We start from the raw sequence: 25,902 nt of genomic DNA on the forward strand, positions 1-25,902 counted from the left end.
TACTTTGCTTTCCCTCCAGGAAGAACAGCAGAGATCTCCCTATTGTTTATCTGCATGAATCCAGAATCAGAAAACTCACTGCTCTTGGAATAAATGACTGAAAATACAAACACCCAGCAATTTTTCACAAGAAGCTTTTTTTTTTTTTTTTTTTTTTTGGTAAAGAGATTATTTGCTCCATGGCTCTGGAAACAGCCATGACTCATTACCAGGTGCCCACTCTGGCCTTCTAGCCAAGGAAAGTGGGTGGCAGCCTCTGTGTCCCCAGGGCTCCTTGCTCACCCACAACTCCCAGAATCAAAGCTTGGGCTACCCAAGACCAACAAGAGCAGAAATGGGAGGGCAAGGGAAAGTAGGCAGAAGGGTCTTGGGGAGAATCTGGTGTCCTCAAGAAAAGGTAAGAGATGCTCACAGCTCCTGAGCAACAGGGAGGGCCTGTCCCAGGGGAGCCCAGGCGGGCTTGGCCGGGAGAAAGTTGTGGAACCTGACAATGATGATACTGATATTTATTTTATGTGCACCATGGGCCAGTCTCTGCACTAGGATTTTTACATACAGTAAATTTAATCATTGTACCTACTCTGTGCAGTAACTGCGGTTGTCATGCTCACTTTATAGGTGGGGAAACCGAGGTTTACAGAATTTAAACAGTGTAACAGTTTTCTATCTGGGCTGTAACAAATTATTAGAAAGGTAGCAGCTTGCCCCAGCTGGTATGGCTCAGTGGATTGAGTGCTGGCCTGCAAATCAAAGGGTCACTGGTCTGATTCCCAGTCAGCGTTGCAGGCCAGGTCCCTGGGGAGTGGTGGGAGTGGGGGGAGACAAGAGGCAACCACATATTGATCTTTCTCTTTCTCCTTTCCTCTCTCTCTAAAAATAAATAAAAACTTAAAAAATTAGTGATTTAAAGCAATACAAATTTCTCATCTTACATTCTGGAGGCTGGAAATCCAACACAGGTCACGCTGGGCTAGAATCAGGCTGTTGGTAGGGCTGTGTTCCCCTCTGGCAGTTCTAGGGATGAATCTGGTTCCTCATCTTTTCCAGCTTTTAGGGGCTCCCCGAGTTCTCAGCTCATGACTCTCCTCCACCTTCAAATCAGTGACAGGGTGAGTCCTCAGGTCATGTCTCACCCTGACGGCCTCTCCTGCCACCTCCTCCCCCCTTTGTAAACCTTTGTGATTACACTGGGCCCATTCTTGTGAGCCAGGACAATCTCAGTGTGTGAAAGTCCGTTGATCAACTTTTTTTTTTTTTAAATATATTTTATTGATTATGCTATTACAGTTGTCCCATTTCCCCCCTTCTCTCCCCTCCACCCTGTACCCCCCTCCCACCCACATTTCCCCCTTTAGTTCATGTCCATGTGTCATACTTACGAGTTCTTTAGTTTCTACATTTCCCGTGCTATTCTTGCCCTCCCCCTATCTATTTTCAACCTACATTCTATGCTACTTATTCTCTATACCTTTTCCCCCTCTCTCCTCCTCCCACCCCCCTGCTGCTAACCCTCCATGTGCCCTCCTGAAAGTCAGTTGATCAACTTTAATCCCACCTGCCACCTTAACCTCCACTGCCACGTAAGGTTACATATTTATAGGTTCCAGGGATTAGAATGTGGGTATCTTTTGGGAGGGGGCATTATTCTGCCTACCACAGGCAGTTCATTCAAGTTCGCACAGCTGGTAGGTGGAAGAGCTGGGATCTGAACTTAGGGAGGTCCTCATGCTCTGGGCCCCTCAAATGCTCTGCACCTGTGTCCTAAACCTAACGTCTTCCTGCTTTCAATGAAGTGGTTTGCTCAACTGTGTTCCAAGGACTCTGGATGTGTCTTTATTGACATCACTGCAGCCTTACCTCACGGGGGCATGAGTTATGTGCGAGACCCATTCCAATACAAAAAAATTTAAAACAGACCACTCAATTTTCGTGTGGTTCAGTTTTCAGGGGGTTCAAATCTCTCTCACTTCTCAAGGAATAACATGCAGGCACTGTCTTTCGTCTCTCCTGTGTTCAGGTTCTTCTCTGGCGGTTTAACAGATGACAGCAGTTACCCGGCGCCAGCAGGAAGTGTGCTGGACATGCACGTTCCCCGGCTCTACTTAGAACCTCGGACTTCAAGCCTCTGGGGCTGAGGCCCAGCAGTCTGTCTTCGTGAGCCCTCCGGGTGATTCCGAGGGGCCCGCCCCAGAGTCTGAGACCCACTGGGCTGCAGCTTCCTGCAGCTGCCTCACGCTGTGGGGGACACTTACGAATGAGAGCTGAGCGGCCTGGGGTCTGGTCCAGGTTATTCATTTCCCCCACAAACACATTGTTAGTGTCGACTGTGTGCCTCATACTGTCCTAAGGACCTGGAGATGAACAAGGTAGACAAGGCTGACTTTTTTAAAAAAGGTTGTAAAATTTATATCACAACATTCACTACAAATTTTAAAGGGTGGAATTTAGTGGAATTGAGTACAGTCAGGTGTGAAGGATGATATTTTGATCAGTGACAGACCGCATGCATGATGGTGGGGGTGTGAGATTATAATGAGCTGAAAAGTTCCTATCGCCTGGTGACGTCGTAGCAGCTTAGCTGTCTCAGGGTCATGGGGCAATGCATTCTTCTTGTGTTCGTGGCACTGCTGGTGGAAACAAGCCCACGGCACTGCCAGTCTTGTAAGAGTGTAGCACGTACAGTTCCAGTCGTGGGCTGTCCCATCTACGATGTTCGCACAAGGATGAGATGGCCTAAGGCTGCATGTCTTAGAAGGTGGATATTGTTATTAAGCCGTACGTGACTGTTGGGTAACCGTCCCCACTATCTAGTCCGAGAACGTTTTATTGCCCCCAAATGACACCCTCAATTTCTCCCTTGCAGCCCCTGGCATTCACTAGTCTGCTTTCTGTCTGTATGGGTTTGCCTGGTAGGGACATTAGCGTAAGTTGAATGACACAATATGTGGCTTTTTGTGTCCTGCTTTTTTCACTGAGGGTTTTTATTCTCCCCCCCACCCTCCCACAAAAGGCTTTGTTTCCATTTGGTCCAATGCATGGGAGAGGGCTCCAGGGTGCTTAAAAAGATGCCTAGTAGTTTTTGGGAGAGGTTCAAGCAAAAGCTAGATGCCAGGGGGATGCTGAGGGGGTCCCTTCAGAGGCCAGAGGGTCTCCAAAGGCTCCTAGTCATGCTTGAGCCTTTCGAAGAGATACTCAACCAGCCCAGCCTGGGGCCTGGTCAGCCTGCAGCGGTGAGTCAGGTGGTTGCCCATCTTTTTGATGAGTTTCACCTCTTCATCCAGGAAGTGGTTCTCCAGGAAGTCACAGAGATGAGGGTCTGCGTGGGTAGAACCCAGGGCATGCAGATCCCAAAGGGCCTGGTTCAGGTTCTTCTCCGGGACCACGGTGGCTTCCATGATGTCCTGAGTCTCACTCCACTCACCTTGGGGCGGCTTCCGCACATCCTGGAAGAGAACGAGGCCCTGGTGCTGGTTTTGCATCTTTAAGAGGCACTCGGCTCCCTCTCCCTTCTTGGCCAACCCACAGAAGCAGTGGCACACGCCCTCCAGAGCTGTGTTGTCCCAGTTGAAATAGAAGCCCAGAGCAAGGTAGGTGTGGGAGGCCCGCGGATGCCCATTGGCCAGGCAGTGTTGGTTGGTCTCAAAGGCTGAAGATGGCTGAGGTGGTTTTGAATGTGGCGGCTAGAAAAGAGATCGAGGGCAGTCAGAGGCTGGAAGAAAAGGTGTCCCTGGGTCTGTTCTGTCCAAACACTGATGATGCAAGGGACAGATCCAGGGGACCGTCCACGGTGCTGCTGGCACATGCTTTAGAGAGTCATCCATCTTGTAGCTTGTATATTGGTACTCCGTTCCTTTGTATTCCACTATGTGGGTGCAATGGAATGTTACATCCCATTATATTGTATTCCACATTTTGTTGACCTGTTTGGGTTCTTTCCACCTGTTGGCTGTTGCATTCATTTGGGTACATATTTTTGGTTTGAGCCCTGGTTTTCAATTCCTTTGGATATATACCTAGGAGTAGAATTGCAGGGTCACATGGTAATTCTATGTTTAACTTTTTGAGAAGCCACCAAACTGTTCACTACAGCGGCTGTCCCATTTTACATTCCCACCAGCATTATATGAGGGTTCCAAGTTCTCCATGCCCTTGCCAACACTTGTTATTGTTATTATTTTTTTTAATTATGGCCATCCTAGTGGGTGTGAAGGGGTATCTTCCTGTGGTTTTGACTGCATTTTCCTAGTGACTAGCGATGTTGAGCATCTTTTCCTGAGCTATTGGCTATTTGTGTATCTTCTTTGGAGAAATGTCCATGTACACCCTTTCCCCATTTAAAAATTCAATTCTTTGTTGTCGAAGGGCTGATGTTTTTAGTAGTGGCTAAGAGCAGAGCTTACTGAGGGCGGACTCTTGGACAAGTCATTGAAACTGTCCTGCCTCAGTTTCCTCCTCTGTCAAATGAGGACTAGAATAGAACTTAGGGTAAAGGATGTTTGTGAAGACGCAATGACTTCCTGTGTGTGAAGATCTCAGAACTTCGCTTGGCACACAGTATGTGCGTGGTATGTAATCGATAGCCCTTATTACACAGGAGCTGAGCCTAACAATAGTAACTAAACAAGAAATCGCCAGATTAATAACTGCTGGGAAGAAAATACGACCGTGATGCAATGGAGAGTGACTGGAAGGCTATTTTCGGTGGGGTGGACAAGGAAGGCTTTTCGGAGGAGGTGACACTTGAGCTGACACCGGAATGACAGGAAGAGGCCAACTGCGTGAAGATCCACAGACAGGAAGAACATTCCAGGCTGAGGGAACGGCTAGGCCACAGGTCTTAAGGCAGGAACAAACCCGGCCAGTTCGAGCAACTGCTTGTGAGAAGGACAGGGCCTCTGGGGTGGTGGTGGGGGGCTGGGCTTTCCTGTGGGTGGGGGAGGTTCCTGGTTGGCAGCAAGAGCATGAGTGCACGTGAGCTTTGGAGTTAGGAAGTCTGGGTCCTCAGCTGGGTGCTCAGCTCTACATATTAGCTGGGAAGCCTGGGACAAGTTACTTACCCACCTGGGAAAACCCTCTGTTTTCTGGTGGTAAAAGTGGGGCTGGTTGTACCTACCATAGAAGGCCGCTCTGCCTTTCAAATGAGATAAAATACACAGGAGGATACACATTTTCGATGTGTTAACTCAGGAATTTGGCACAGGGGATGTTCATACAGTTTAGTTGGTCGTCATGTGTTGGCCAAAACGGAGTGTGGGTGTGTTCAAGAATACCTCTTCGCAGCGTGGTCATGGAGAGTGACCTGTGCTTTTCTGCCTCAGGGTTGCGGTTCATGCAGCCCCCTCGGGCTCCCTCCCTCCTTCCCACCTTCCCTGAACCTTCCTTCAGGGTCCCGTCCAGGTGGGCCCTGACTGAGCACCTGCTGCGTGTCAGATGTGAGACTCTGAAGGTGGGTGGCACTGTCTGTGACTTCAAGGAGCTTCCAAACCATGAGGCTTCTTCCTTTCTCGGCAGTTAGAATGGCTGCTCCCTTTCCTGCTGCAGCACCTTGTTCTGCGGGGGATAAAGCAGGGCTGGAGAACAGTTTGGGTGTGGACCGCTGGAGAGCTTCCTGGAGAGCACTGGGAAGCCAGACTGCCTGGGCTTAATGCTGGATCCACCACTCACTAGTTACTTAACCTCTCTGTGCCTCTGCTCATCATCTGTGAAATGGCAGCACCTCATAGGGTTTTGATGAGGATTCAATATAGGTGCAGTGCTAGAAGAATGCCTGACAGATAAGTGCTAGGTAAATATGTGCTTACTAAAATCAATAAAGTCAATAACAACAGTAGCTTTGTCATTGGGACAAGCCCTTTGACAGCCAGAGCCTCAGTTTCCAAACCTTGGTCCACTGGGGCTATTTTAAGTCTCCAGTGGGATAATGTGGGCACGAAGGAGTCTCTCCATGAATGCCAGCTTCCTTCCTCCCTCTGAGCTGCTCACCCTCCTGGGACCCTGTCTGCCTTTTCCACAACTTCTCAAGACCAGAGAAACGGGCCTTATTTGTGGCTCAGGGCCAGCACCCTGAAGGTTCTTAGCAAATCCATACTTTATGGAATTGGAAAAAAGAGAAGAAACTGGATGTGGGTGTGAGTGCGCAGTACATTCATGCAAGTGTTGGGGCAGGCATTGTAGACAAAGCCCCAACCACGCCCCCGGGGCCCCACAGGCTTGTTCCGGTTTTCTCCCGCCCATTGAGGGCGGGGCTCAGGCGACCACTAGGGGTCAGTGTGTCTCTGCCTCAGGCGCCGCCGCAGGCGCTTACCTGATTGGGGCAGGCGCCACTGACAGTTCTTGACAGTTTGCAACATCTCCTGTCTAACATTAAAAAAAAATTAATGTATCTTTCTCCGAGGCGGAGAAGGGAGCCCAGACAACCGAAATAACAAGCCGACTCTCTTTGTAGGAAAATGCAGAAGGTGGTTAAACCGTCCCGTCCTTTGCATTCCTGGGCTGAAGGAATAAGAATCCAATTGTGGTTTCTGCTCTGGTTATCTTGGTGCCGCGAGGGTGCCACGGGGGAAAATCTGCTGAATTCTTCCTTTTCTATTTTCTGCCTCAGGGAGGCGAGGAGGAGGGCGTGAATGCCGGCTGGCAGCTACATGAAACTGAGATGGATGGTAATGGGGTGTGTTAACAAACAAGGGCAGGAAATAAAGTGTCATATTTTCTGGAGGGCAAACCGCTCCCTGGAGACCAAGGATTCTACTGAGGAGACACTTAGAAGGAAAAAAAAAAAAAAACCTCGGCATAATCTTCTCTGTCTGTCTCGGTGTCTCTCTCCTTCCCTTTCTGGTGCCTCTTTGGTGAGACATAAATTCAGTCTCCTCCCCAGGCTGGCCAACAGGCAAATAACTGGGCACCGAGAAGAAAATTAAAAAAATAACCCACTTAAATATTTAGTTATTCCTCTGCCTCCAGCTGAGTCTGGAGATAAAGATGACTTAAGGACTTGGAGGCAGACTTCTTCAGAGCGGAGCCGCCTGCCTGGAACCCAGTCCTGTGTGCTGCGGCCACCACCCACTCTCGAGGCCACCACCTTGAAGACTGGGTGCCGTGACGCTGGCCCTCACTGGTGCCTCTGCACACGCAGAAGCATCCTCACCCCATTTCCCACATCCTGTCACTCTCCTCCACGCTGCCTCCTCTGATTCCCTCTGCAGGGGCCCCAGACACCCACCAGCCTCGTACACCTCCTTCCCCGCTGTCCTCCGTGTAGCCCTGTGTCACCGCCTCTCTCAATAGCGCCTGCTCCCTTTGCAGGCCTGGCTGCTGTCGCATTCTGTGCCTGGTCCATGGTGAGGAGGTGCTGTGTGTTTGTGAATGAATAAATGGTGATGCCTGGATCTTTCTGCTGAAAATAACAATGGCTAATGTTTATGGGACACATTCTCTGTCCCAAATGCTTTGTCTGCTTTCTCTTGTTTAACACCAACACCAGCCCCGTAGGATTCCAACTAGCATGTGGTCATTATCCTCCTCCTCCCCATTTCACAGATTTGAAGGTGCAGCCCCAGACAAGGAAACCACCTTGCCCACAGACACAGAACCTGGCATCCATGAGGTGGGGATGTACCCAGTGATGGGTGCACCCAGTGATGGGTGCTTCAGGACCTCTGCCTGCTTGGATGGCCCGCTCCCTGGCACACGGGTCCCTTGCATGGTACTTCGCACTTGCTAACTTGTGCTACAGTGAACCAGATGTGCTCCTTGAGGCCAGGGCTGTGCTTGCAGCTTCTCTGTAGGCTTCAAGAGGGAAAGACTAAATCAGGGCAGGGGCCTGAGTCCTCTGGAAGTGGGTCCTCACTGGGCTTTGGTTTGGGCTGAGTGAGTCCCCAGAGGACCTGATGACTTCCGGACCCTGGAGCCAGACTGCCTGGGTTCAAACTCCAGCTCTGCTGCCTACTGACTGGGCCCGTCTTGTACCCGTTCTGCACCTCAGGTTCCTTGTTTGCAAAGGGGGGTCATAGTAGTGCCCACCACTTAGAGCTGTTGTGGGTTAACGACTCCTGTTGAATGGAGCTGGTCTGAGGCACTGGATACAGAATTTGCATCCTGTGCTGCCACTTCTGAACTGTGTTTGTCCCTATACTGGTCATCAAATGGCTGTGGGCCTCACAACTCCCTCTTCTTGGTTTAAAAAAGTAGTCCCTGCATTAAAAGCAAACAATACACCACAACCACCACCTCGCGCCTAGAGATGGTGGGGAAGGCAAACACTTGGCATTGTGCCTTAGCCATCCACTCCGTGCCACTTATTAACAACACATGGATCAACAAGGATGCCCATATAAGGCCTGGTATTCAATACATTTGGTGTATGGCTGCTTTGGGTGGACATGCGCTCACAATTAATGAAGCCAGCCGCTTCTCCGGATGGCTATAAATACTCTAGGAAGAGAAACCCAAGACCAAAGGCTCGGGACACCCCGCGCCGTCGGCACCAGCTCCAGCTCTTCCTGTGCGGGATGCAGCATGACTCGTACTCACTCCTTCCTGAGAGCCGGTGACCCCACTACGGCCACATTTTTGTCAGTGTGCCCAGTGGTGTCATCAGATACCACGTTCTCTAAGACCAGCGCGCCTGCCGTTGAGTTTTCCTCAGAAGCTGCACCAACAGGAGCGGGGGTGGGGTGCTCAGCCTGCTGGGGAGTGACTCTCAGAATTATTGCTCAGTCTCCAAGCATTCAGGGAGCACTTGCTGTATTCTGGGGCACGGTACCAGGTGCGGGGGTGTTGGTGGGTCCCTGTCTCCATGGAGGGTGCAGCCTAATGGGGGGCAAGTAGTGGACAAGAAGTGCTGTGATGCCGAGCATTGTCAAGTAGAAGGCCAGGGTACTACAGAGTTTCTGTGAAGGTGGGTGGGGGGGCTGCTTTAGTGTAGAGATCAGGGAAGGCTTCCTGGAGGACGTGCTGTCTAAGCTGAGGAAGAAGGAGATATCTAAACCCGTTTTAGTCTTGTGTAAGACTCTGAAGTTGAGCTTTGGCTGGTGTGGCCCAGTGGATTGAATGCCACCTGCAAACCACAGGGTCACTGGTTCGATTCCCAGTCAAGGCACATGCCTGGGTTTCAGGTCAGGTCCCCAGTAGGGGTGCGTGAGAGGCAGCCACACATGGATGTTTCTCTCCCTCTCTTTCTCCCTCCCTTCCCCTCTCTCTAAAAATAAATAAAATCTTAAAAAAGAAAAGACCCTGAAGTTGAGGAGAACCCAGCTGCAGGGCTGGAGTGAAGGGAACAGGGCAGGGAGGGTGAACTGAGGTGAACAGGCAGGGCCTACCGCAGGGAGCGCAGGTCATACAGAACCCTGACAGCCATGTCAAGGAGTTTAGGGTTTATTACAACAGCAATAGGGTGCAATAGGGTACAGTTGAAGGATTTTGAGCAAGGAAAGAAGAAGGTAATACAGTCTACATTAGAAAAAAAGTTGCTTGTAGTTGTGATGTGTATTGGAGAGGATTAGAGAGAAGCCAGGGGCCATGGGAGGCCAATTAGGAGCCTCCAGATCTACAGTGGGCTGGGGGAGAGACGCAGTGGACTGGAGGAGGGTGGATCCTTTCTACAAACACGTGGGTGATAAAATCGATAAGATTGGGTGTCGGGGAACAAAGAACAGAGGAAATCACAGAGGGTCCCCAGGTGTTGAGTTTGGGCAAAGGACTGGGTAGTGGAGAGGAAATGGGTTTGGGGCAAAGCAGGTTGCATGTTCAGTTCTGGACACTTTTGGACACGGTGCATTTGAGATCCCAGTGAGAAATGCCAGAGGGGCATGGGGTGGGGTCTGGAGTGTAGCAGGCAGGCAGGGCTGGTGTTGCAGGTTGGCAGTCATTGCATGTGGGTGGCATTTGAAACCACAGAGTGAACGAGCGGCCCAGTGGGGCGAGCAGACCAGTCCCGGCTTGGGAAAGTGAATGGAGCTCTTGGAATTGGAGGAGGCAGGTCAGTGGATGCAGAAGACAGTGGGTTGGGGATACCATTCGGCATCGGCCTGGGTGAACACTCTTCAGTGGCAAGCCAGTTTCTGCATTCTAACGGCTTTGAAAGAAAGAGCGGTGACTTGGGCCTTTGAAATTTCAGCCGCATGATGAGTATTGTTTTAATCCTTACCCAAGGACATTTTTTCATTCATCGCTTTTAGAGAGAGAGGAAGTGGGGTGGGGGGAGAGAAAGAAGGAGAAACATTGATATGAGAAACATCAGTTGGTTGCCTCCCACACGTGCCCTGACTGGGGATTGAACCCAAAACCTAGATGTGTGCCCTGACCAGGAATGGAACTGGCAGCCTTTTGGTTTATGGGACAACGCTTGAACCAACTGAGCCGCACAGGCCAGGGCCATGTGATGAGTGTTTATGGTTGTTTCTTAGCGCACTTTGGGGAGCTGCCTAAACTTTGTTAGGATCGAAAGGTCACAGGTCCTTTGATGCTGCTTTTTTTTGCTTTGTTAAAATTCTTCCCACCGATCTTGTTGGAACAAGGACCTCTCCTGGGGGCTTTTTCTGTCTCTTGGTTCATTGCAGTCCCCCCTTTGGGGCAGCCTTTGGGGCAAGGTGGGGTCCCTGATAAGTGAAAGGTGGGGGTGCACCCCTCTTGGCTACTGGCCTGCCTGACTTGGTGTTAACGAATGGTTAAGAGCTGCTTTGGAGGGAGGGGTGACTCTCTAAGGTTTGAGCATTTAAATGTGTGACCTGGCCCTTGCCCTCTCGCCTTTACACCCTGATTCTCTCTTTCTCAGTCTTGCTGTGTCCTTTGCTGGTGGCATGGTTGTTGACTTAGAGTGGTAGTCATCTACCACCAATAATGTTAAGTAACATTAAGTCACAAGGTGATAAACTTGCTTCATTTTCATTCCTGCTTATGGAAAGGACAAAACCCCAGCATGTTTTTCACCCCCCGTAATTTTTCCTTTCAACAAAGACTGAGCAGGTCCCTGGGGCTAGACAGCCACCAGCCAGCTCCACTATCAAGTGCCAGTGCTTTATTTCCATCGATTTTTATTTGTCCTTTATGTCACATGGTGCTGGTTTGCGTGTCCAGTTATAGTGCCATTTACTGCATATTTCCTGCTCTCTGTCTCATGGGGTTGCTTGTCACCTCAGCTGACTTGGCTTTTCCTGACTACTGCAGCAATAATATAAAATGTTGGTTTTGAAATACACGTACTTGAGTAGTTTTACCATTGAAACAGCGATGGCAAACACAGGGGGGTGAGCACAGGAGTGACACAGTTTGGAAAATGATGAACGAGATTATAGAATTTTCTTGAAAAGCAGCTGACCTAATTGGGGTGGTCAGCTGTCCTTGTCTTGTTGGGAGTGCGTTTCTGGGAGGTGAAATTTTCAGCGTGAGAACCAGAAAGTCCCAGCCAAACTGGGATGGGTGGGTTAGCTCATGTGGACTGAAACTAACTAATTATCTTTACCAGTCGGTCTTAAAGTCGGGGGGCTGGTGTACTCATCAGAGTCTCCTGGGCTGCTGGGTCAGCGGAGGGAGGCAGTGGGTCAAGCCTCCTCTGCCCCAGGTGGGCTGATTCTCTCACCACACAGGTGAGGAAACCGGGGAGGAGGAGAGTGGCTGATCTGGCCCAGGTTGCGCAGACAGGAAGGCGCAGAGCAGAATGCAGAGCCGAACCACAGCTACTGCTCGATCCAGCTAGAGCTCTTCGCTCTGCTCTGTCCTTCCTTCCACAGCCTCTGTTTGCCTTCAGATACTTCTAAATAATGTCAAAACAATGAACAGTTAGAATGCCTTTATTAAGTGGGAGACCCATCCTAAAAGCTTGCTATATATTAACCATTGATCTTCACAACAACCCCATAAAGGAGGTACCGTTATTGTCCCTCCAGGAGGAGATGGAGGCGGGAAGAGGTTAAGTCATTGGCCCAAGGCCATTAGCTAGTAAGGGGCAGAGGCAAGGCTTAGAAGCCAGGCTGTTCAGTTCAAGTGTCCAGGTGCTTAACTACCCAGCTTCCCTGCCTCCCTGGACTGCTGGGCTTTACCGATGTTGCCCCGTGCAGAGGGTGAGCTCCTGGAGGGCGGTGTCCACCTTCATGTGGAAGGACTCAGGTGTGGGCATCATGAAACCTGCCTTTGACTCCTGGCTCCCGCAGGCACTTAAAATGCACACGCCTCACGTTAATTGTACATAAAATGAGAAAACAATAACAATTGATAATATATCTGTTTTCTCTGATAGATAGTCATAAGGATCACACACAAATAAATCTCTAGGAGAACTCTGTGAACACTAAGTTCAAAACAGATCCAGTTAGTTCTCATAAAGCAGACAGCGGCATGATCAGATGCTTGTGAATGACGGGAAAGCCTGCTGGGAGAAGGCCGTGGATGGGCTAATTAAAAAGGTCCGGATTAAAAGCCTGATGGTGCTGACATAAATAGTAAGTGCCGAGTAACATTTGTTGAATGGACAAATTGAATGATGAAAGTTGGAAATGAGAACCATGACCAAAATAAAGCATACGTGTTTGGCCAAAGCACACTAAAAAAAAAGAAGAAGAAGAAGAAGAAGAAGAAGAAGAAGAAGAAGAAAAAAGCCAGCATTATATTGCCATTATTGGCTACACTCCCAGGTGAGGAACCAAGGTGACAAGTGCCTGAGAGACACGCACCGTACCGGACCACCACACCTCACAGCCCTGCCCTGCCTAGCTGCAGATATAGGACAGCTCTGGGGCCTCTCTGAATCTCATCTCCCTCCTCTTGCATTCAGGATGGGATGAAATAACACCACCAGGTGCTTGGCACCTGGGAGCCCCTGAGTCAATATGAACTATTGTTGTTAGTGGTGGAAGTACCTGTTTAAATGTGAACCAACAGTCGCTACCAGGAAGATGTTGATGTCTATTTCTCCATCTCCACCGAGACGCTGGAAAGAGCTGGTAAAGGAGGTTGTGAAATCTCCCTCTGATTCCAGAGCCCGTGTGGTCCTTTCTGGAGGCAGAAGGATGCCTGTCAAGATTCTTTGCAGCCTGTCTTTGATTCCAGTCCATCTTTGGGCTTCAGTCTCTTTTGCAGCCAATCCTTTAACATCTTCGCATCTCAGTGAAGGGCTAGCAGCTAGAGGAATGAGCATTCCCCGAGATGCCTGCTTCTCCCCTGAAAAAGCTAAGTGCTCAGTGCCAACAAAGTGTCTTTCAGACACGGAGGCACAGAACACCGGGGGGCTGGCCATGGGCGCTGGCTTCCAGCTTCTGGGGGCGACGTCTGTCTTGCCCGCCCCGACCCCCCAGCATGTTATCTGTGGCGATCGGAAAACGTGATCAGAACAGGCCCCATCTGTTCCCGAGGCTGTGGAAGAAGACTTGTGTGATAAATGTGCAGGGTCACTGGAAGACCCTCTAATTTTCTGGGAAATGACAAGGCGTCTGTGGCCACGTTGTGTAAAATTTCCTCTTTTATACCCCAGTTACATGCCACGGACTATTTACTCGGAGTCTGAGGGTATATTTACCCTTCAGGCAACATCACAAGGCATCAAAGAAACCTCCTCAGAGTAGGATGTGTTGGGTGTCTCGCCTTTCTAAAAATGACACTCGGCTCCTCTTTTTTTTTTTTTTTTTTTTTTAAATAAATCTTTTTAGGCGCTATGTTCACAGGGCAAATAGCTCAGGAGAGACACTGGGAGGGAGTCAAGTTTAAGTCAGGGCAGACGTCTTACATGGAAACAAGATTCAACCCAGCGGCTTCGCCAAGCAAGGAATATGTCGGATTCCCTCTCCCGCGCCCTCCCGCGCCCTCCCACGGTGGACGACTGCTACACGGATCTGCTGAGTAAGCACCTCACGTGTCTGAAGCCTTGGAGTGTCATTCAGAGCAAGCCTGGGACAGCCACACGACAGAGAGAAGCGGACTCCAAAGTCAACAGCTGAAGGAATGTTTTGGGGAGAGATTGAAGAACATGGTTTTCCAAATTTAGAACCCACTCACATTTCGTGGGTTCTGCCGTGGGTATTGCACTCGAACATAAAGTCCTGGCAAAACAGAGTTTCCTGATTGAAAATGAGACACTCTGTAAGGGAGCCTGTGAAGGTGTCTTGGAAGTCCTCGGTTTCTTACAAAACAGCCTGTTTGAGGATTCAAGTGTGAACGAACCAGGCCAGACCGATCTCATTGCCCTTGAAATCCACGTGGCCTTGAGAATCAAGCAGCAGTGCAGTGTGTGGGGCAGGGGAGGGTAGTGGGGTGTGGGGCGTAGGAAAGAACTCTGGAAAAAGTGCATCTGAGGTTTCGTTGACCTGAAGACATTTGAAAGTCAGTTTGAATCCTTCTGCCAGGTCCGTGAATCTTGCAGACTTTGTTTTGGGTCTGATAACAAATCCCCAGGAGCGGTTGTTGGAGAAGAGTGGGTATGAGGCCACCTCCCCAGGGACACAAGGACAGCCACCCTGGGCTCTGCCTGCCTGTGTTCATCATGAGGCCTTGTCCCTAGGGCTGACTCTGGTCTCGGACTTGCTCCCGGCGGGGGTGAAGGCGGGGGGGGGAGGAGGGAGCTACTGCTGCCTTGCCGTGATTTGGTGCTGAGCAGGAGGCTTCCCCCAGCTTTCAGGCTGTGGTTGAGTGACCCTATCTGCACCCCTAGAGCCTTTCTGAACTCTCATCATGTCACTTCTAGGCGTAAGATCTCTCAGCAGCAGCCCTGCAGCCCTAGCTTCAAGGCCATGGCCCTCAGCACGACCTGTCCAATCCTGTACAGCCTCCCCCTGCTGCGCCTCCATTCCTGATGCTCCTCATGCTTGATTCTCCAGCCCTGCTGAACCAATTTTATGCCTTGGAAATGACATGCCCACTCTACTTGTTTGTCTCTGTCATTTGTTCTGCTTGAAATATCCTCTTCTGATCTCCCTCTCCACCCAGGGTCCTTCCCAGGGCCCACCCCTCTTCCAGGCCACCTGGCATGGGCATCCTGAACTTGCCCCAGTGCGGTGTTCGCCATTCTCTGCATCACAGTGGTCCCCATATGCGAGTTGGGACACGTTGTATTTGCCAGGCTCTGGAGACAGCCAACAGTCCTGGGGGATGTGTTGGGGCAGGGAGTGAGGACCAGATGGCCCTCCCAGGGGACTGTGCCCTAGAGAGGGCTCCATGTGAATTGCTTGGGCTTGGGGAAGTAGAGGATTATTAGTGGGAAACCAGCAAGATGGCTGTAGAGTGTAGGGCATAATCCTTCCCATTAACTCTTCGGGTCTATTGTAAAGTCACCAAATCCACAAAATCACCACAAGGGTTGCCTTTCTTATGGAAAAATGGCAAAGGGGCCTAAGGCCTTGTTCCAGCTGGCTCCAGGTCATACTGGGATGCCACCCAAGGGCTGGAATAGAGACCAGATCCTGAAGAAATAAGTGGAAATTTGCATACATTGTGGGGAGGGAGTCTGGATTCATACAGCTTATGAAATTGGGGGGCCAAGCAATGGCAATACTTGTTTGTCTTTCCACTGGACTGTGAGGTCCTTGGGGGAGGGAAGGGTGGCTTATTCATCTCTGGATCCCCAGTGCCTACCATAATACTGGCATGTAGCACAGAGGGCTCAGTAAATAGTCGGTGGATGGATCGATAGATGGAGGGGTAGATGGATGGGAGGATGGATAGATAGGTGGATGGAAGGAATAAAGGACAGATGGGTGGATGGCAATCCCAAGGATGTAGCTAGACTAGCCATGATTTCCCCTCTGCCTCAGATGCCTTTCCTCATCCTTCTCGCCTTCCTTCCTGAGCTGGCCAACTTGAAGTCACCCTTCACAAAGCACAGCATCCAAGGCAGAGGAAGTAGCATAAGCAAAGACCTGGAGGTCAGAGGGAGCAAGTCCCAGTTGGAAAATTGCAAGAAGGCGTGTGTGGTTGGAAAGCACGTTTTGAAGGAGGGAACAGAGGTGGGCTGGAGCATTTTAATCAGGGGTCAAACCACAAGAGGATCTGCATCAGTCTAAACCTTGGGACTTTTTCCTGAGAGCAGCGAGATCTGTTGAAGGGCTTCATGCAGCATCTTGAACATTTTCCCTCTACTTCTTTATCTGTATTGCTTTTCAACCAGGTGCTCAGAACTGCCCTGCCGGGAACACAACCCAGAGCAGAACGGCAACTGAGAGCGATGCCAGGCCAATCCTATTTCAGGAGACACCCAAGACCTGGAATCAGAAGGCCTGGGTTTATTTTGGTGCTCACTCTTTCAGTCGCTAGCTGTGTGGCATTGACAGAGTCCGTTTCTGCCTCCGTTTCCTCACCTGTAAAATGATTGAAATATAAATCTCCTGGCTTCATGGATGTGCAGCTCGTGCTGCGGTCACATAGGACTCCATCCTTACAGCCATCCTGGCCTTGGTTTAATGCTCTGCTGTCACTGTCACGAAGTTCTTATTGGTTTTTGAACAAAGAACCCCATGTGTTCGTTACACACTGGGCCCCACAAATTATGTAGCTGGTCGTGAATCTACCTCACAGGGATAGTGTGAAAATAAAACAAGAGGTAGTATGAGAAAGATCTTTAGAGATGAGAATGCACAAAATAAGTGTAAGGCCTTATTGATATTATCTAAAGTGATACAACCGTTCTAAGTTTATGGATTCTCCTGTGTGCCAGGTGCTGGGGACCCAAATATAATTAAACCTAGTCACCAACCTCTAGGAACCATGGGTAATTCAGTTAAAGGCAGAGCTGAGACTTGAACCTATGTCTTCAGCACCAAAGTACAATAATCTCTTGCTACCATGGCTGCCTCCACTGTTCTATAAGAGCCTTAGTGCCCAGGGCAGATTCCTGATCCCCACAGTGCCTGGCACGGTGTTTTGTACATATAGGGTGCCCTGTAAGTGGTTGTTGAATGAATGACATTTGAGAGAATGAAAAAGCTGTGTCCCAAACATCCCTGCTTAAGTCAGCTTGAAGATTTCCTACAGTTCTCAGGATAAAACCCAAACTCCTTACCTTGGCACAAGGCCCTCAATGGCCTGGCCCCTACCTGCATCCCTGTCTCTCCAGTTGGGCCCCTGCCCTCTGGCAGCCACTTCCTTTTGGTTACTCATATCCACTGTACCCCCAAGACCCCAGGACCTGTCATTTTCCATTCCTTCTGCCTGGAACTGTGCCTGCTCTTATCAATAGCTTGCTTAGCCCCCAGCTCACGGATCACATTGCATCCCAAACGTGACCTTCTCAGGGAGGCCTGCGCTGCCCTCTCCAGCCAGGTCACCTGCCTCCTGATGGCCTCTCAAAGCACTGGGAACCTCCATGACCTAGCACCTCTTGCAATTGTTTGTATTTTGCACTTCCTTGTGTGGCCGTGTCAAGAGTTGCCCAGCTTGTGCGCGGGCTTGATTTTGTTCCCTGCTGTATTCCCCGTGAGCAGTGCAGTGCCTGCTGCAGAACAGGTGCCCGATACATATTCGGTGAGTGCGTGCATAAGCACAAAGCACTGGCAGTGTTTATGCGCGTGTGTTTTCTCCAGCACGACGGGGGAAGCTCTTTAGAGTGTGAGGCTTATGGGAGCAGGGCAGTGGGCTGTCTTGCTCATTGCTGTATTTTGAGCTCTTGGGAGGAGCGCAATGCACATTTGCTGAATGCATTGCAGGATCGATTGGATGATTGAAAGAGTGAACGGGTGCATAGCTCTGTGTCCTCTAAAACACTTAGGGTAGGGATGTAGCGGGGAGAGAAGGCCAGTTAAAATGAGAGCCACTTGGTGCCATTATCTGAAACTCAGCTCCAGCCCCATAAGCTCACTTCCTGGAGCAATGTAAGTGCCCAATAAATAGTCACTAAACACGTGAGCTCACTTAACCTAGTTGGCTGCGGCCTGTGTTGCGCTCGCAAAGCCAATACAAATGATCCTGGAGGCGGAGCGCAAGTCCAAAGCAGCCCCGATGAAAGGGCCGCCTCCCGCCGCCACCCCCCGCCCTTCTCTCTCTTCAACAGGAGAATGTCAGAGTCCAGCTGCCCAGAGACACGGCCTGTCTGAGTCTGACCATGTCACCCAGGAGTCTGTGTTCAAATTTTGGGGACGTTTCCAGAGCTCTCAGATGTTCTGCTAGTAGAAAAATCTATAGCTCTCCAGGGTCCCGAGGTTCCCATCGGATGTTTGAAAATGCTCCCCTGCGAGAAGAGAATGCACTTTCTGCCCTACCCCTTGCCTGCCATTGCCCTCTCCCTGTCTTCCGGCCGGCCGCTACCCACCACCCTGGCTTACCATTCCATCCTCCGGAGCGGCCCGGGGACCTTGGAGAAGCAGATTTTGTTTTACATCCCACAGCTGTCGCAAAGCTGGAGCTATTTAAAAAATATTTAAAATAGTAAAATGGCTTCCAGGCTAAGAGTCTTTTTTTTATTCACCATCTGAAGATCTGGAGCGTACTACCCTGCTGGCCCATCTCTGAGAAATTAAATAGAAACGTAAAATGCGAAGGCTTCATCTATACCTGTCGCCCCCAAGCACTTAAAAGCAATTTTGGCACAGCATGGTGACTATAATTACACTATGTCGCCTATTTGAAAACTGTGAAGAGAGTAGGTCTGAAAAGTCCTAATCGTGAGAAAACATATTTTTTTCCTAATGAGTGATGTGTGGGAGAAATGTTAACTAGACTTATTGTGGTGATTGTTTCTCCACATATATAAATGTCAAGCCATTATGTTGCACACCTGAACCAAATAGAACATGATATGTCAATTACACCTCAATTTAAAAAAACAAATATGAGAACCCAAATGAGAAAAAAAGAGCAATTTAAGCAGTAATTACTATTTGCTGTCTTCATCTGCTTTCCAAACCTGCTGTCCATCCAGAAAAGTGAGAAAAACTTGGTTGGTTCTTAGGCTGGGAAGCACCCCCTGGGGTGGGAAGAAGGGGCCCGAGAAGTCCTCAGACCTCGGTACCTGCCCCCGGGCTGGCCCTCAATCCACCACTCCAAAGAGACAAGACTCTGACAACGTTGAGAGAAGGCGATTTCACAGTCTCTCTAGGAGTCCCCTTTCATGGTCCAATAAGCCCCCACAGTCAGGAAGTCATTTCTGGGTCTGACCTATGGCTCTTATGCTGCATTAAACCGTGCTGGTCTTAAAGGGCCTGGGTTTCCTGGATGGCACCTACCTTGTGCTTCCCTGGGGCCCACGGAGGTAAATGAGCTGCCTTTGAGGGCATGTTTCAGAGGAAATCTGTCTTCCACCGTCTCACGTCTGGAGGGCTCCCGCTGCTGGGCCTTTGATGATTTCCTTGCTGGCCCAGGCTGCCTGCCCCACAGCGGGGAGGCCTCCCGAGAGATCTGCAGGGTCCTGGAGGTGGTCTCTGAGGCGGGGTGCAGATGAGGCTCACTGTGATGTATACCAATCCCTAACCCTCCTCCGAGGCCGGGCCCGAGAGTGTCCTTCATGTGGTCCTTTAATTGCTTTACTAGCCCACCGGCTCCAACTCATTCTTCACGCTTCTCTTTAGGACAGCCCAGCTGGGGCCCTGGCCTCTAGGCTGTCCCGACGGCGTCAGCCTCCTCAGAGATTGAAGGCACCCCCCCCCCCCTTATCTAACCACTCTGACTGCCGTCGGCTGTCCTTCCCAGTTTTTAAAAAATGTATTTTATTTAATTTGTTTATTTCTTGAAATTTGGGTTATTAGAGTGACAACCTTAGAGAGAGGCAGAGAGAGAGAGAGAGATTGGTTTGTTTTGTTGTTCCACTTATTTATGCATTCACGGGTTGATTCGTGTATATGCTCTCACTGCGTATTGAACAAACAACCTTGGTGTATGGATGCCACCCTGACCAACTGAGCTACCCAGCCAGGACCCTTCCCAGTTCTGAATGAAACTTCTAGACCCAAAAGCCCTTGCACAGCAGCCGCACGCAGTGGGCAGGGGTAGGTATTTGTGAATAGAGACGTGATGAATGAATGGGACAGCGCGTTACTGTGGACCAGATCAGACACGTCGGCATGTTGACTTTCCAGTTGCTCCCCTGTTTAACGGTGGGTTTTCTGCTTCCCACTAACCGAGATCACGAAGCACATTTAGTAAGCAAAGTGCATGCCAGTAACTCAGGACAGGAGAGCCCAGCCCGGGAATCCGGGAAAGAGTCTGACCAAATTTTGGCTTCATCACTTAGCCATGAACCGGGCAGGACACAGACCCGAGGAGACAGAACTGCCTTTTTTATCGGTGGCATCCACACCAAGGTGCTATTATGACTCCACCTTGGGGACCCAGCAAACTCTTCTGTCTCCCCTTCTCCGAGCCCCCACCTCTGCCTTAAGCCTAACAGAGCCAAATTGAGGAAGGTAGTGTCAAATTCAAGGTCCTCTGAATTAAAAGATCAGCTCACTTTCCTGGAATTCCTAACAGGGGACATGCTATAAACACTATTTCTGCTTCTCCCTGTCCTCCCCAGACAAAGCAGCTCCTGCAGCTTAGAAGCTGGTTTCTAGAACAAAAAGGAATAACGTGAACTATTGGACCGGAGGTATTGACGTGGTTTCACAAAAGCCGGGAATAAGCAATGAGCTTGGTAACTGATCGTCCTAGGAACCAAATCCTACTCCACACAGCGAAAGGGAACTTCAACAAAAGACAGTTGTCTCTTTAATATTTTCTATTCCTAACACAGAAACTCCCCTTCTCTGGACCAGGTGGGACACTACAGCCTCTTGCTCACGAAGCCCGCGGGCTGAGGTGGGTGGTCGTCCCCAAGCCTGACGTGGGAGCGCCCTCACAGAACAAACCTCCACGCCAGCCCACGGCTCTCAGGCTGGATGTGGCCCCTGAGGCCACCAGAGAGCACACGGTGCGCCAGCAAATCAGCGAGTCAAGGAACCAGTGAAACAACACATCTTTGTCTCTGCTCTGTAGTTAATGGAGCTAATTAATTCGTGATTCTCCTCAGCTTTTTGCAGCTTAAAAAATAAAATACAGTTAGGTAAATCTTGACTTTCTCTCTCTTGGAAGGTGCTCTCAACTCCTTGGTTTCCCCCCTATCCTGATGTCCTCTCTCTCCCAGGAAACAGGGTGCTGCCCTTAGTGTAGGATGCTCTTTCCTGAAATTGACATGTGCTCCTAGAGGACTTCCCTTTTAATCTTAAGGTCATAACGGAGTTCTCTCAAACTTGTGGGAAGCTGTCTTCAGTGTAGGACGTTTTCTCCTGAATTTCTCCTCGTGTACTGCACTGGATGGTCCCTAGGGAAAGAGGTTGCCTTCCCCAACAGAGCCTGCGTCACTTAACGGCAGACCTCATTAACTGTCCTTTGTTCCTCGGTCGCCAGGAAACTCAGTGCAATCTCTTGCCCAATTGTACTTGTTTTTCTTCATTTGAGCTTTTTTATTCTGGTTGTTCTGGATGTCTACTCGGAAGGAGGGGTCTGAGAGGGTTGCGGGTGAGAGCTGTTAACCAAGGAAGTTTGGAGAAGCCATGCAATGTCCGACAGAGTCATAAAGGAGAGAAGACCAAGGCAGCAGCAGGAAGATAAGGCAATGTTGCATCTTACAGCAGGGCTGGAGCCTGGGGGTAAGCCCAGGCCCAATATGAGGGTTCATTCAGGTGGAGGGTTCAGGATTTTGCTTATAAGTTTATCCATCCATCCATCCACTCACCCACCCACCCATCTAGCCAACCATCCAATAAATATAGTGACTGTATTTCACGCAACAGGCCTTTCCAGTCACTGGAAACACAGTGAACAAATCTGACAAAAATCCCTCCCCTTGTGGAGCTTACATTTTGCTGGGAATGGAAGGTAATAAACAAAAAAGAGTAAGTTAAATATATCATGGAGTGACAAATAAGACAGGAGAGGCTGATGGTGTGGAAGGGTTGCAGTTTCATCTGGGGTGGCCCTGGGACAATGGGGCCATTGAAATAAACAGGAAAATATATGCTAGGGAAGCCCACTGACATGGTACCAGGCATGGGCCCCAGAAGTTGAGATGGTTTAGGCAGACACTCCTGGAAGGAGAAGGAATGGCACAGAAATAATAATCACTACGAAAAGATCACCACACTTGCCTTAAGCACTCATCTGAGTTTGCACCCACTTAGAAATTACTTTGCAACTTCTCCTCTGTCTCCTTCCTTAAGCTTCAGATGTTCTGAGCAAAGAGAGTATCTATTGCATCCTTTCAGCTGGACAAAAAGTCTCCTAAAAAAAAATTAAAGGTGTGAGGAGAGGGAGAGGGGTGAAGGGAGTGAGGGCAGAGAGAGAGAGAGAAGAATATGAATCCCCATAAGAACTGTGGGTGTGTTTTGTGGCTCTAGGGTTGTGTAGAATAAAATGCACAGAAAACTTACAAAGTTTTTGGGAGAGTTGATGGTCAAAACTGCCACCAGACCGATGTGAAAGAAAATGGTGCTTGGCGAAGTGAACAAACGGCTGAGTCTCCACCTGTCGCCAGGCAGGAAGCAGACCTGCAGTGCTGCTTGCCGCTGGGAAGGACACACTCCCCGATGGGCCCTTCAGGAGTGGCCGAGGCCGACAGAGAGGGAGGGCCGCCAGAGGGCAGGGCCGGGGCCCCAGAGAAGAGAGACTGGGCAGCGAGGCTGAGAGTGTAGAACAGGCGCCACCTCGGGGACGCTCTCTGCTCCCAGGCCACTCCCCTTCCAAACGGGAACGTTTTTGCAGGGATTCTGTCTCTGCCCCACCAGTGTATTTGGGGGGTACATGGGGCAAGCAACTTGCCCTTTTGCTTTTTAGGCCCCTGCCTCAAGAAGAGCCTCAGTGAGATCTGAGGGAGACTACACATTTCCAGATTTCCAGGGCGGCGTCAGGTTTGAATGAGATTGTTGGGAGGGTCTTGGGAATGGAGTGAGTGAATTCTGCATGTGGAAAGGGAGTGAATATCTATGATCAGAATGGCAGACGGTGGGCATTATCTGTAAATGTTCACTTCCTCCTTTTTACACCCATCTCCATGAGGCAAGTACACCTCCCTGCCCTTGACATTGGGTTTTGTGATTTTACCTATTTTTGAAAATGACACATTAATGGAGGTGACATGAGCAGGGGCTTGAAACGTGCTCATGCTTTGGAGCGTGCACTCTCGTGCATCTGTCATTGCCATGGGAAAAATGCAACCTGGGCTTGGGCAAGTGGGAGACCTGTGCCGCTGGCCCCGCTGACCTGGAGACCTGTAGCCTGGAGTGAAGCCGCCTCAATGGACCCCCATGCATGTGGTGAGAGATGCTTATTTGTGGGTGCCACTGTGATATTTGTGGTCATCACACAGCAGTAGCTGACTGAGACAACCCACAAAGCAACCCGGAGCCCCACGGTTTCCTGAAAGAGAGGAAAGAGGTTGCCTAAGAAATCGAGAGTGGGTGCCAGTGCCAGCCTGGGGTGAGCTGGGGAAGCTTTCCCAGAGGGCTTTGGGATCTCAGCCTAAGTTGTGGGTCTGGGAAAGGTGGGGGGGCTGTACAGAACCATGTACCCCCATCTCCCATGCTGGTCCAAGGGAAGGAATAGAGTCGGTTGAGGTTGAGGGTGAGGTGAGCGGGTTTGTAGACGGAGGCCGCCCAGGAATTCTCAGTGCCTATATACAGTGTGCACACTTGCTGTTTGATATACTTGTTATACGGCAATTTTCTGATAATTAAACTTCTTAATATAACTTTGTGGTAAGAGTGCTTTCCCCACATTCCAGAGATGACCAGGAGTCTGACCTTTTTAAAAAAATCTTGTTGTATTGTATATATTTTTAGAAGAAGGGAGACTAAAAATAAATAGATTAACCAGGAGTGTTGGAAAAGGGGGTTGGCTGGGAAAGGAAAAAAAAAAAAGCCATTCAGAAATAGACCACGAAACTAACTACCTGGATAAACCAGTGTGAAAAAAAATTATTGTTTAAGACAGAGGTCATAAACTGAAATACCTTAGGGGGCAGGCGGGTGACATAAACAAGCAAAGCAGGCTGGTTGGGGACGGTGGTGACATGGAGAGTGTGTGCCCTTTCCAGGCAGGGCGGCTGTGACTTGGCTCCCTCCAGTCGCTGGCGTATGGGAATGGAGTCTGGCGTTGCCAAGTCTTCTGAGTTTTTCTGAGAAGCCGGGTGCCGTGTGTGCTTGTGTAGATTGCACACCGCCCAGGAGTGCTCAGCTGATAGGGCAGCTGGAGGCGGAAACACAGGCCACGCTCCACTTACCAAGCCCTGGGCCAGGACACGTGACCTGGGGAGCAGAGGCAGGCTCCCCAAGGTTTCAGCCCCCACTCGTCTCCTTCAGCCTATCCTTATGCAGTGCACAGCCATACAGGGCGACCCAGGGATGGAGACTCCCAGTCCCATCATGGAACTCCTGCTTCTCCCTGCCCTGGGCAACCCGGGCATAGGTGTGCTTCCTAGGCTCAGCCAATTCCATGCTCCTTCTCAGGACCTGGAGTCTTGCGTGAGCGATAATAGCACAGAATCGAAGAGATGACATGGGTGGCATCCAGCTGTGTCTGAATGGTGATTGACAGAGCACTTTTGAAAGCACTGCACTGCCAAACAACACTCACTGGCCTGCTGCAGGAGCTGGCAGGTGTCCAGCTAGCCCCCTCTGGACTGCTTCCTCCAAGTGCAGGAGGGGGACGATGAGCACACCCACCTGCCCTTAGTAACCTTGGCACGAGCGTAGGTTTCTGCTTCTCGAAGATCCCCTGGACTGCGTTGAGGCACAGGGCGGTGTGAAGCTCCCTTTCCCGGAAGGCTGGCATTCGGTCCCGGAGCGCAGCGGCTTGCTGTGATCTTGGTCGTGGGTTCGTCATGCCTACCCTCAACTTCCTCGTCTGCACAAGGGGAATTTGGAGGCTGGTACTCCTTGTCTCCCAGAGACACTGTAAGGATGAAATCCAATGAGATGATGCATGAGAAAGCTCTTTGCAAGCTCTGGCTCGCCATATACATGTAAGGAAATATTAATACAGCTGCTGGGACATGAGAGAGCGTGTTGCTGATACTTCAACCAGAGACGGACGAATCTGGCCTGGAACAGATCATTTGATTATTATCAAAATGTCGATAAAAGACTTTGCAACCCACTGCCTCCCCAGGCTACCCACTCTGTCCACTTTGGCAAACCTGTGCCTTTCCCATGATAATAAATATTTGTTCTGCACTTTAACATCATTTCATCTGACCCTCACAACTGTCCTATGGGGTATGGATCATTGTTCCCATTTGCTGATGAGAGAAGTGAGGCTCACAGAATGAAAGTTTGTGCAGCTGTCAAGGAGGCAAATTAGGGGGTGTATCCAGGTCTTCCCATTGTGGAAGTTCTGATTCATGGTGCTCTCTAACATTGTCCTGGGACTGTGAGAGGCCAACCTGGAGCTCAGTAGCACCATCAACAGCAGTAAAGACTCCTATGAAGTGCTCGGGGCTCAGGAGTGGTCACTAAATCTCCGGCAAGTGGAGGAGCCTCAGCTCAGAATCCCTTCTCTCCATTTTCTGGAAACAGTGGCTTCCACCCCCAACTTTTGGGGAGCTGCCTCCTTCTATTTAACACTGTTCTATGTGAAGTGGCCACTCTCTGCCAGAGAGGGGCATGTGATTTAATTTAGACCAGTGAGATACCTGCTCCCAAGCATTGATAGGTGACACCAAAGGATGGAGGGGAGAAGTTGCAGTTGGGTCATTGAGAGGCGGAGCCTAGTACAGCAGTTCTCAGCATCAGACAGAAGGCTTGTTAAATGCTGGGTCCAACCCCAGAATATCTGATTCAGAAGGTCTGGGATGGGATCTGAGAATATTTGCATCTAGTATCTAGTGGGTAGAGGTCAGGGGTGCTGCCAGCCTCCTACACTGCACAGGACAACCCTCGCAACAAGGAACTATCTGACCCCAACTATCAGCAGTGCTGAGGTTGGAAACCTCGCTCCATGAGCTCCTACAACTGAGGGCCCAGA

The 25,902-nt window shown here is 50.1% G+C and overlaps 1 protein-coding gene across 1 annotated transcript; it reads right to left on the bottom strand.

The window, feature by feature from the left end:
• Positions 1-3,161: 3,161 nt before the first annotated feature.
• LOC118502347 (ferritin light chain-like) lies at positions 3,162-5,331 on the bottom strand. The gene is made up of 3 exons (XM_036034525.1): positions 5,271-5,331; positions 4,855-4,943; positions 3,162-3,680 (listed from the first exon to the last, which is right to left on the bottom strand). The coding sequence occupies exons 1-3, from the start codon at positions 5,329-5,331 to the stop codon at positions 3,162-3,164; spliced, it is 669 nt and encodes a 222-aa protein (XP_035890418.1).
• Between the last annotated feature and the right edge of the window lie 20,571 nt (positions 5,332-25,902).

This window comes from Phyllostomus discolor, chromosome 8 (assembly GCF_004126475.2).
Source record: "Phyllostomus discolor isolate MPI-MPIP mPhyDis1 chromosome 8, mPhyDis1.pri.v3, whole genome shotgun sequence".
NCBI lineage: Eukaryota > Metazoa > Chordata > Mammalia > Chiroptera > Phyllostomidae > Phyllostomus > Phyllostomus discolor.

What these genes read in the sequence shown, in the direction of transcription:
- LOC118502347 (XM_036034525.1), bottom strand. Translation starts at nt 5,331, where the DNA reads ATGAACCGCAACCCTGAGGCAGAAAAGCACAGGTCACTCTCCATGACC. An exon ending in CATGACCACGCTGCGAAGAG is followed by an intron (nt 4,944 to 5,270) that starts GTATTCTTGAAC and finishes GCTGCCAACCAG; the next exon opens with GAACCTCCCCCACCCACAGG. An exon ending in CAGTTGCTCGAACTGGCCGG is followed by an intron (nt 3,681 to 4,854) that starts GTTTGTTCCTGC and finishes TCTCTTTTCTAG; the next exon opens with CCGCCACATTCAAAACCACC.